The 11,783-nt window shown below is 31.7% G+C and overlaps 2 protein-coding genes across 6 annotated transcripts; one reads left to right on the top strand and one right to left on the bottom strand.

The window, feature by feature from the left end:
- Window positions 2,548–7,896, top strand: LOC107643936 (uncharacterized protein At5g50100, mitochondrial). Of its 5 annotated transcripts, XR_002363456.1 has the most exons (10): window positions 2,551–2,907; window positions 3,396–3,541; window positions 3,662–3,769; window positions 4,073–4,129; window positions 4,654–4,719; window positions 4,887–4,947; window positions 6,243–6,286; window positions 6,641–6,755; window positions 7,305–7,398; window positions 7,464–7,896. XR_002363456.1 is itself a non-coding variant. In XM_021124349.1 (9 exons), the coding sequence occupies exons 1-9, from the start codon at window positions 2,767–2,769 to the stop codon at window positions 7,322–7,324; spliced, it is 747 nt and encodes a 248-aa protein (XP_020980008.1). In that variant the 5' UTR covers window positions 2,548–2,766; the 3' UTR covers window positions 7,325–7,896. The 5 variants fall into 5 exon arrangements, 3 of the variants coding, with proteins under 3 accessions (XP_020980008.1, XP_020980007.1, XP_020980009.1); XM_021124349.1 differs by having other exon boundaries at window positions 2,548–2,907; window positions 3,396–3,530; window positions 7,305–7,896; XM_021124348.1 differs by having other exon boundaries at window positions 7,305–7,896.
- LOC107643933 (UDP-glycosyltransferase 74B1) lies at window positions 8,146–10,830 on the bottom strand. The gene is made up of 2 exons (XM_016347691.1): window positions 10,097–10,830; window positions 8,146–9,003 (listed from the first exon to the last, which is right to left on the bottom strand). Exons 1-2 carry the CDS (start codon window positions 10,733–10,735, stop codon window positions 8,275–8,277), a joined length of 1,368 nt encoding a protein of 455 aa, XP_016203177.1. The 5' UTR covers window positions 10,736–10,830; the 3' UTR covers window positions 8,146–8,274.

Here is an 11,783-nt window from a genome sequence, read left to right as displayed (position 1 = left end):
GGTTGTTTTTGCATTTTTGTTGGTCTATTAAGAGGATTTTTTTTTATCTTAGAACTCTCTTTATATTTATAGAAGGGGTAAGTATTGTTTTGGTCCCTAACATTGAGGGCCAAAATCAAAACCGTTTTCGATATAATTTTTAATTTTTTGTATTAAAATCATCCTTTTTAATATTTTTTTTATATTATTCCTAAACTATTCCTATTTTAATAAAAAAAATTATAAAATAAAATAAAAAAAGAACGTCGGGAGACCTCGGGAGACCACGCCGCTGCTCTGGTGGTTCTGCTTCTTCTTCTGAATCTACTTCCTTCTTCTTCTTCATCTGCTTCTTCTTATATTTCATTCCCCAAACTGGATCAATCTTTGCAAGCACTGCAATTCCATAAAGGAATTACCCAACACTGTATGCTTCAATATGAATCCTTCTCCAGCACTACAATTCCATAAAGGAAGTACCGAGCATTGTATGCTTCAAGATGGAGAAGGTGTACTAACATTAACAAATCACCAAACCCTCTCTTCTCCAACTTATATTCAACACAATACAGCTTAGTAAACAAAGCATCACCAAATACAAGATAGCAAGTGCTGTACATGTCAAGAACATACTCAAGTTGTGAACTTGAATTTGGCAACAATGCTATCCTTACTACCAGAGGAACCCCGCCTCCATCATTACCAACAGAAGTAATAGCTTTTTAATTTGTTGTTTTCTGATTTTATTGTTGTTGTGTGTTAATTTGGTTGTTGAATTTGTGTTGATTTATTGAATTTGGGTTATTTCATTGATGATGTTATTGTTGGTGGTGGATGTGCTGGTGTTGGTGGGGGATGGTGGTGGAAGAAAAGATGCTGATAAAGGTGGAGGGTATTTTTATCCAAAAAAGTTAAAAGGACGATTTTAATACGAAAAAAATATTAAGGATGATTCTAAATCAAAAATTACATTAGGGACAGTTTTAATATTAGGGACCAAAACAATACTTACTCCTTTATAGAACTAAAGAGATATATAACTAAAATTTAAAAATAGCCAACATTTTTTAATATCTTTAATAATGAAGACACGATTTATATTTTGGCCCATAATTTAAAATCATGCCTAAAATAGATAAAGCCTAAATCTATAAAAATTTATACGTTTGATCTCTTCAGACCGCATAAAATTTTAACTACACCTATAAATATACTCATATAGTTAAATATAGGATAACAACAATTTTTAAATAAAAAAAAAATAACTACCCATCAAAATAGGAGGAGAAATTACAAGAGTATTCTTTAGGTTACTATTATAACGGTATAGATATTTCCTTCGTCTCAGGTATTTCTCAACTCAAAACTCATAAACTTGTATTAAATTTTTGCTAACTTAAACATTAGAGTCCCTTGTAGGTATCACTTCCCATCCATATCCAAGGATATCGAACGGCTTTACCAAGCAAAAAAAAAAAACATCAAATCCAATTCAAAAAGATTCTAAACTTCACATCCAAATTATCTATTTTAGTTAATCTCCAAAATAAAGATGATTACTTAGTCTTGAGATATAAATAATGTTAATTGTGCAACATAAAGATGTATGTAAAAGAAAACAAAAAAAAAAAAAAAAATTTAAAATACAATTTTAAAATTCTCACCCAAAATTAAATAAAGAAGTAAGAAATTTAAACAAAGAGTATACAACTTTATAATCCTTATTCAAAAATTATTCACCAATAAACTTAATAATTTGTGATAAAAGAATCATAAATCTAATTGATCAACCAATATCCCATCTCACTAAGAATAGAAAATATAAAAAAATTAACTTTATAAATTTTATGAACTAGATCTAGTGGAACAAGATAATAAACCTTTTTCAATTACCTATACCCTAAATTATACTAGGACTAATAGTCATCATGACCAATATTAAAAAATTTTGTGTGCCAGAATTAAAATATTTTAGTATTAATTTTTTGAAAAAATCTATATAATTTAAAATTTTTTCTTCCTTGTTTTTATTATTATCATCTTTTTTTTTCTTCATTTTCTCATAATTCTTTTTATTTTATCATTTTAATAAGAATAAAAAAAAATCAAACAAAAAATTATACAATTTATGTATATATTGTGTATGTTATTTTGTTGAATTTGGATCAACTTAATTAAATTTTATTGACAAAAATATGTAGATGTGTAAGTAAATTTTCAAGAATTGTTGGCTCTAAAATTTTTTTATTTAGCATATTTGATAAATTAGTTTGTAACAATAAATGTTTTTTATATTTTAAAGAGAAATATTAGAATTTATTTATTTGGCCAATAATAATATTTTAAAGTACGAGCTAAAAATATATTATTAAATCGCTAAATTAAAAGAATTAAGTTAATGACTAAAACTACTAATAAAAAACAATAAATTCTGTTGTCGTGTCATTTATTTTTAAATTTTCAGATAATTAATTTTTTCATTGTATTACTTTTAAAAGGTAAGACTTCATTTATTATTAATAAGTAATTTGTTAAATTTTTTTAAATGAGATTTGGTATGGAGTTGGATGAAGCTTCGAAAGTCTAAACGGGTAGATCGAAGGCGAAGCAGAATCTCAACCTCAAAATCCGTGTCATTCTCATGAGTTTGGGTGATCCCCAAGCTTCCACGTTTCTGGAAAGAAAAATGTTTGGTTTTTCCTTTCAACACAAACCTTCTCAATTCTCATTCCCCAACTTGAGTGCTCTAACCAAATCACAATATGGCAATGAGAGTCGCAGCAGCGTATGCTGCTTCTTCTGTTTTTGGGAGCATTGCAACGGTTAAAAAACCGTCACTTCTCTTTTCACTTCCACACCATAATCTTTCTCCCAAGTTCCATAACATTATCAATCTTCCTTCGCACTCCAATCCTATTACTAAACCTGGTACGCCCCTTTTTTTTTTTCTCTTACCTTTCGAATTTCATCATTATTATTATTATTTATTATTATTCTTCTTTACTACACATAATTTGAAATTGATGTATTTCTATAAAATTATAATGTGTTACTACCGCTGATTGACAATCTCGGTTACTTTCATCATTTGCGTACTTATTAAGAAACCTAAAATCAAGAATTTGATTATAAGATTGTAGAGAGATTAAAAATGGAAAATGCTCAAGGTGAGAATGACAAATATATTGTTCCGAGCAAACTAGCTGAATCTCGATTTAACTTAAAATTTTTCGATATTACAATTTTAAATGAGTGAACCGCACAATTTTTACTAGGTCTGAGAATTTCACTATTTAAATATTCATGTTTTCCGTATTTAATGTACTTTTCCAATTTCACATCAAATCTCGATTTTCTCTACTCTTCCGGGAATGTAACAATGAGTGCACATGAATTGATGACAAACTTACTTGCAGGATTTCAATGGCACATTCGAGCTATTAGTGAGGCAGCTATGGAGGCTGCAAGTTCCAAGAAAGAAGGGGAAGGTCAATCACCCAATAACAAGGATTGGAAGATTAAAATGCTCTATGATGGAGACTGCCCTCTCTGTATGCGCGAGGTTTCAACTTAATTTATCTAAACATTAGACAAGTGTTGTTGACTTGTTGGTCGTGGTTCTTTTCGGCATTTTAGATTATTGATGAGTATTTTGCATGTTGTGCTGTCTATGTCTTTTCAGGTGGATATGCTAAGGGAGAGGAATAAGAGCTATGGAACAATCAAATTTGTTGATATAAGCTCAGTTGATTACTCTCCAGAGGAAAATCAAAACCTTGACTATGAAACTGTTAGTTTATTCTACTGCCTACTCTCTCGCAATTGTTAAGTAATGCTCTTTTCCGTAACCCGTTTTAGTAGGTTATGAACTCCATTGGCTCCTTTGTTTTTTTCTTTTTTTGTTATTAGTATAATGACTTTTTTCTTTTATGGTTTATTTTGATTGATGATAGATCTTTCCAAACATTTGAACTTATTGAGGATTCTTGATGAATATTGAACATGCTTTTCACAGCTAGTATGTGCCAAAACAATTCAATGATTTTTGTTTTTTGTTTTTTGTTGTTGTTGTTGTTTTTTTTTTCACTTGTAGGTTATGGGAAGAATTCATGCTATTCTCTCTGATGGAACTGTGGTTAAGGATGTTGAAGTATTGCTTCTTACCTCATCTTCGTTACCAACATAATTATTATTGCCATTACTCAGACTCTTGTGTTAGTTCTATACTCTGAATATGAGTATATGCTTTAAAATATCTGCACATAGGTTCTAAGCTCAGAATCTTTATTAAATTGTTGAAAATTTAGAAATTAGAATAATCGCATATAGGTATATAACCCTAGTTCATTCTCAATACCAAGAAAACAATATAATAGTACTAACAATAACATGTTTATAATAAAATCCTGTTTTAAATTGGTGCAAAGTTATGAATCCTTGTCCAATCAATGACTGATCATCATTATTGGATAAAAATTATATTCATAAAGAAACCACAATAACTATTTAAGAGTTAAACAAACAAGTTGAGTTAAAAAGTTTGTTGTCTGTTCAAATGTGAAAATCTATTCTCCACCCCACCCAGCTTTTTCTTTTTCTCTTTATTGCAATAAATTTTATATGTATATTTCATATATGCATCTGTTTCATGCTTGTGAGAAACACTATTTACAGGCGTTTCGGAGATTATATGAACAAGTTGGTCTTGGTTGGGTTTATGCTATTACAAAATATGAACCAGTAAGTCTTCCTATCAAATACTGTTATATGATTTATTTGTCTTGTTGCTTTGAAACATGGAGAATCCTCACTTCCTTTTTTAATTTTTTAACTTGAGCACATACTAGATAGCCTGTTTTTATATATTATATATTATATTTTACGATGGAGGAAATCATGTTTCACAGATTGGCACAATTGCTGACTCCATATATGGTGTTTGGGCTAAATATCGTCTTCAGATTACAGGTAAGCGCAACGTACATTGACAATTTTGCACTGGAAGTTCCTTGTTATTATTATTATTATGTAGCTGAGAAATTGTTGGTTGCTCCTAGAGTATATTTAGTGTTTGCACTAAGTAGCCTTTACAACCACACCTTTCTATTTTTAATTGTTATATAAGTTAAATATAAAGAATAAAATGACTGTAAAAGCTCTTTGAGCGTGCACTAAATCTGCTCCACGAGCACCAAATATTTTCTCACTCTGTAGGTTAAATTAAAACCTTAGATGATCTTTTTCTCCGTTAGGTTGGCTGATTTGATTAGCTGGAATGACATAGACTGCATAGTTTTTCTTAGGAGAGCCTAATTCTGCTAATGACAATTAGTGGTAGTTACTTGTTGCTGCAATATGATTAGTTGCATTAGTTGTTGCCAGATGACACTAGCATTCCTATAAAGTATTTTTCGAATTCCTCCCAAAATGATTTCAGTTCATCAGGATATTCTGCAACTGACAAGTTACCTTGCTTGAAAGTGTGAAATTCTTGCAATATCTCTGTGATATTGTTCTTGGAGAATCAAAGAACAGTTCATAGATCTAGACCAGTTATGATAATTGGAACCAGTATCAGATAGTCATTGTGACAATATCTTATGTAGGATTTTCATTTGGATTTGGATAGTAAGGGTTCTATGACAAATCTGCACTGCATGGATTGTGATTTTTATGATCCTGCTGAGTTTCACAAAACTCTGCTTCACTGAGATTTGATTTCCTTTCACTATGAGAGGGATGATTGTGCAGCAGAGCTCTAATACCTTCTAAGAGATGGTATGTGTAGAGAGGAAATGAGAAAACAGAGGTGTGAGTAGTTTGAGAAACTGAGAAAATGAGCTTCTAGCTTGATTATTCTGCAGAATTCAGTTTATCTAAATTGGATGAAATGAATAGTGCAACTCTGTAACTGCCAAAACTACTCTATAGACAACAATTAACATAACTAACAATTTCCGCGAATATAGCTAGATAACTACCATCAACTATCATTAGCAAAACTAGGCTCTGTTACCATTATTTATTTATTTATTTATTTATTTATTTTTTCTTGAGTCATCACAAAATTCATTGATCATTAATTATAGGCTATAAATTGAGTTTCATTTTTTTTTTTCCATTATTATGTTATATTAGTGAAATGATAACTTGGATTAATTGTGAGCTGGACATGCCCTATGGTTATTCTCCGGTATGATTATGCTAACATCCTTTCATCGTTTCATTCAATTCATATGCTTTATGTCCTTTGTGGTTTCCAGGAAGGCCACCTATAGAAGAAATTTTAGAAGCTCGAAAGAAGAAGGTAGGCTGATTAAACTGCACAAAACTTCATGTTAAATTCAGCAGAGAATGTTTCTGCAGAATAAAGCAAGCACAAACAAAATTGAAAGAGAATAAACTTTGAGAGTTGGTGACAGGTTTGAATCTCAAAAGATTGGGATTCTTCGACGTCTTATGCATTTCATAAATTGTTTTAAAAAACCAAGACTGGGACTTGGATATTGTCCGTCATGGGGAACAGAAATGGAACTTAGTATTTTATCAAATGCTATCTAAGGCTTCATAGATTAGGGGTGTACATGGCCCGGCCCGACCGGCCCAAAGACCCAGCTCGGACCCGAACATTTTCGGGACTAATTTGGTGTGATTTCACTAGGTCAAGGGCCGGGTAAGGGTCTCAAAAATAGACTCGGTCATTATTCAAGGCCAGGTCCGGGTCAAGACGAACCCGGCTTCACCCGTCCATGTGCACCCTAAGGGGATTAAAAAAGGTATATATGTTTTAAATTAATTCTAATATTATGTTATATTAATTATAATCTTATTGTTTTATTTTTAATCACACTTGTTGAATTAAAAAATAGATCAAAGCATGAAATTAGAATTTATGAAAAAATTCAAGACCCGGACTTCATCGGTAACAAGTATATTTTTTTCTTCTTTATAAATAAGTGCATCATATTTTGACATAAAGTTTATCAAGACCCGGACTTCACCGGTTTAGACCCGGTTTTAGTATGACCTGAAGTAGTAAGATTTTACCAGGTCTAGGACTGGGTAAGGGTCTCAAAAAATAGACCTGGTCATTATTTATGGTTGGGTTCGGGTCAAGGTAAATCCGGCTTCATCTGGTACGCACACCATGGCAAACGTTCTATTATGTTATTTGTCAATTAGCACAATCTTGAACTACTCTTAATAATTTGACTCCATTTGATTAGTTTCCTGTGGCATAAATGTTAATCTTTAATATCAAAGCGATATAAAGAATGAGCAGTGATGATGCTGATCCATATTTCCTTTTTTGGTCTTCCGTACAGGGCGAAGTATGCAAAGATAGCAGTGCTTGCAAGATGTAAATTTCCACAAGGCTGCATTTGGATGCTGTTTCTGAAACAGAAATAGAGAGACATGGTAAATTTATATATTTTATGTAACTTCTTATAAAATCTTTTCCTTATTTCTGTATTTCTGATCAGATACAGAATCCAAATGCAACCTAATAGTTGACCATGGTAAACACTTGAAGAGGCTCGCCATATATATATGATCTTATATATATCATGTAGATCAGCATAACAGCATCACAAGTATACATCTTCATCAGCATACATTTGATACTCGTGTATAGTGACTATAGTCTACAGTTTCAGCAGATTCTTCAGCATTGTCTCACACAAACGTTTTATGATATCAGCAGTAGCTGAATTAACGGTATACGTAGATTGTTACACATGACATTAAAAAAGTTTATTTGCATATATACAACTAAGATTGAAAGCTTATGCTTAGTGCATCCATGTACCACGTGAGGGTGATAAGTATGTATAGTAGTAATAGTATACAGGTTTAAGTATCCTGTGAATCTCTATGATTTTACTTAATTTTCAGTTAACTTCTGGTTTGTTGGTCCCTCTATCGTATACAAATTGTCAATTAGGTCCTTGTACTTTAACCGTTTTAGATAAGTCCTTGTATTGTACAACTTTTTCTAATCAGGTTCTTGTGGTTTAATAACATTTTGGGATCAAATCTTTATATAATAATATACAATATATATTTTTTTAAAGAAAAACAGGGGCTTAATATCCCATGTTGAGTTTGATTAAAAAAATTAGAATGGATTTGAATAAAAAGTATTTGTACAATGCAAGAACTTAATTAGTAACGTTTAAATTATAGGAATTTGATTAATAAATTTTGTATATAAGGGATTTGATTATAAAACTATAAGGATTCAATTGAAAATTTAATGAACCTATAGTACCTAGAGAGTAATCAAACCTTACATTAATTATTTTCCCCTTTAGGTAACATTAAGATCTTTACAAACTCATTGATATTTTTGTCTGAAGTCCCACCTACACTAGCTGCTCTTGAAGCACTTTGACTCCACTTAGAAGCATTTCTTTTTAAATCTTCACTTTTTTCAGCGTCCATAACTTCTCCTATACACTTCTCCAATTCTTTGCCTGATAAAACATCATCTGAATCCTTCTCAGCTCTTGTTCCCACTCCCCACACCACTTCAACAAGCTTAGCATTTGTAGGTTGATCACTCCATTGAGCCACCGTGACCATCGGCACCCCTATACTCAGTGCCTCCAATACTGAGTTCCATCCACAATGCGTTACAAAGCAGCCGACGGCCGGGTGAGACAGCACCTCCAATTGGTTGCACCACGTCACCACCAACCCTGCATCACCGAGTCCACTCATAAATCCCTTTGGTAATATCTCCCAAGATTCTTTCACCACCCATATGAAATTCTTCTTGCTGGCCTTTAAGCCGTTTGCGATTTCTTCGGCTTGTTTAGCTGTTGTTGTTGCCATGCTTCCGAATGATACATAAACTACAGACCTTGGCGGCTTTGTACCTAACCATGTCATGTAGCTTTTATTTCTAGTTGGATTCCACAGTGTGGCTCCATAAGCTGTGTCTTCTGAATTTCGTTGGTGTAGATATGCTGATGGAACCATTGGTCCTACTGGTATAACTGGCCATGTACCATCTAAAGCCTTCAGTAAGACAAAAGACATGAGATTATTGTGCAGTCATGAATTGAAAAGGTCTCTTATCGAATTTTTATTTTGCAGTTTTTACCTTAATATATCTTAACATAACTATTTCCCATTAGGTAAGGTTGACTACATAAATCAAAGATGTCATTGCGTTGTGTCCATCCATTTGGACACGACGAAGTTTTACCTTGGTTGTCGCAAGCTTAACATAACCCTACATGGATCCAAAGACGACAATGGATAAGACATGGTTTTTATGTTCTCATTTGTTATAAAAACAAGAGTTATATCTGAAGTTGTTAACTACCTCACTATAGGGTGGTTTCTTTTATGATAGTCAAGATGAGATGCAACTTATGTTTATCAATTGTAAATATTAATTCAATACAACTTGTTCTCTGATAAACTTGTATTGCGCTTGTACTCTGCATTAACTTTTCAGAGAAGCGAAGAATTTCAGATATAAATTTATTCCCATAATGTTCATACTTATTCTAAATTTTCATGGAGTTCTAACTAAATTATATGCCCATTATCTGATAAAATGATACAGAAAGGAACACAAAACAACAAAAATTGTTAAAGAAAAAATCGTTGAATTTCATTCATACGTCTAAAATTTCATGTAGTTTATTAACTATCACCCATTTGGCCTTTAGTTTAAGCTCTACTAACCAAACCTTTTATATTTTTCACATCTCACAATCATATAATGATGCCAGGAATAAAAAAATAACATCTTATAAATGATATTCTTTATTGTAATTATCATTATGGTAATACAACATTCGCAACACTTAAAAAATTTTTTTTCTAAAATTAAGATCACATTTTTTAAATATTTTTGCAATACCTTTTACTTTTATTTTTCACATTAAAAAGTATTTTTAGATAATAAAAAAAATTATTGATAAATATTTTGATAAAATAAACTAAAATGTGCGTTATTTTAATCTTAAAAAATGATTTTGATATTTTACATGAATAGTGTCATTGTAAAAAACTATGATCCTTATACACCTAAATTGGTTAGTAATGAATTGGATTTATAAAAGTAAAACAAGGTGGACGAAAAACAAAAAACACTTGCCTCACTTTCGAGTTCCTGAAAAGTGTTGCAGAATACCCAGTCATTGTTCTTCAAAGTCTCAAATATTCCCATGATAGCATCCAGATAAGCTTTGTGATCATCAGGTCTTGCAACAAAGCTAGGCAAATCAGAAACCCCAAGAGGAGGAAGCCCAGGAATTGAAATCGGAAACACCCATTTCTCCAAAGGAAAAACCAAGTTTCCCAATTTCATTTCCCAATAAATAGAACACACAGAAGCAGAATTCGTCAAGAACACAGCACCATAGATACCAAACTGTTTTGCCACATCAAGTGCCCAAGTAAGCATAGAGTCATATACAATACAGTTCACGGCACATGACGAGTGTCTCAACTTAATTATAAGCTCTGATAATGTTTTGGAACCAGCTGATCTAAAGGACTCAATGTAGGATTCAACGCTTGGAGCATGGGTGAAGCCACCCTCATCATAGCCATCTGAGATGGGTTCAATAGCAACGGTTGGTTCATGTATGTTGTTGATTGTGTATGGGGTTGTGGCTAATGTGGCCTTGAGGCCTTTGGTGACTAAAACTTTTGCGAATTGAAGGAGCGGGTTGATGTGCCCTTGGGCTGGATACGGAAGAACTATCACATGGCCTTTGGGTTTGTTCTTCATCTTCCCATTTTAGGATAGGTATTGATTTTATTACTTTCTTTATTTTATAGGCCATGCTTGTCGCGGTAAGATTATCATTATGTAAGCAATGACGCTATTTCAAGTTTTCAACAACTCAAATGGACCTTTTATAGGCTCCGTTTGTTTTAAGAATATGATAGGATAAGACACTGAGAATAAGATAGGATAAAATATTGATGGACAAAATTTTGTATTTTTGTATTTTATTTGGTTATAAATTAGAATAAATTATGAAAATTTAATTTATTCTCATTTTTTTTCATTTAAAAAATTTGAGAAAAAAAATATAACGATAAAAAATATAATTATAAAAATTAACAAGAATAACGAAAAAAAATAAAAAATAAGTTGTGTCTCTTGTTAGTGTCTCTGTGTCATTCATTGTCTCTGGATACATTATTTCTGTCCATATTTCCTCTGCCAAACACGATTTTGTGTCTCAGTGTCCCTGTCTCAATGTCCTATATCTGTAAACAAACAAATGAACAAAAAAAGGACCTTTTTTGAAATAAAATTATTATTTTCACATATATGTTTTTTATAATTCATTATTTATCTTATGGGAAATACTAGTTGTACAATACTAATCAGCCTTTAATCAGATTTAAATAATATTTAATTATTTTTTTAGTGTAACATGTTCCTATTTTTTAGATACATATTTATAATTAGATTTTAATTTAAATTTAAATTTTAAAACCCACCCACTTCCTTGGTGGTTACGGTGACTTTGCTTTACTTTCGTAACTTCACATAACTGATGCAGTTTTTTAAATTCTTTATTCTACGAGACATTCACACGCATTAGTGAATCCCAAACCAAAAAGGATGCTGCCAGCTGAATCCTCCATCTCGTCTTCATTGGTGAAGACCATCACCACCTTCCAGCTGAAGCACTCTCTCATTTTGCATTGGTGAAAGGTATCATTATTTTCCACACATGTGTTTATGTAATTTGTTAAGAAATATCATGTTCAACATTTTTAATTATATTTTAATTTAAACATAAAAACACTCTGCTGATTTA

This window comes from Arachis ipaensis, chromosome B05 (genome assembly GCF_000816755.2).
Source record: "Arachis ipaensis cultivar K30076 chromosome B05, Araip1.1, whole genome shotgun sequence".
In the NCBI taxonomy this organism is placed as follows: domain Eukaryota; kingdom Viridiplantae; phylum Streptophyta; class Magnoliopsida; order Fabales; family Fabaceae; genus Arachis; species Arachis ipaensis.
This window is presented reverse-complemented; position numbering and strand designations above follow the sequence as displayed.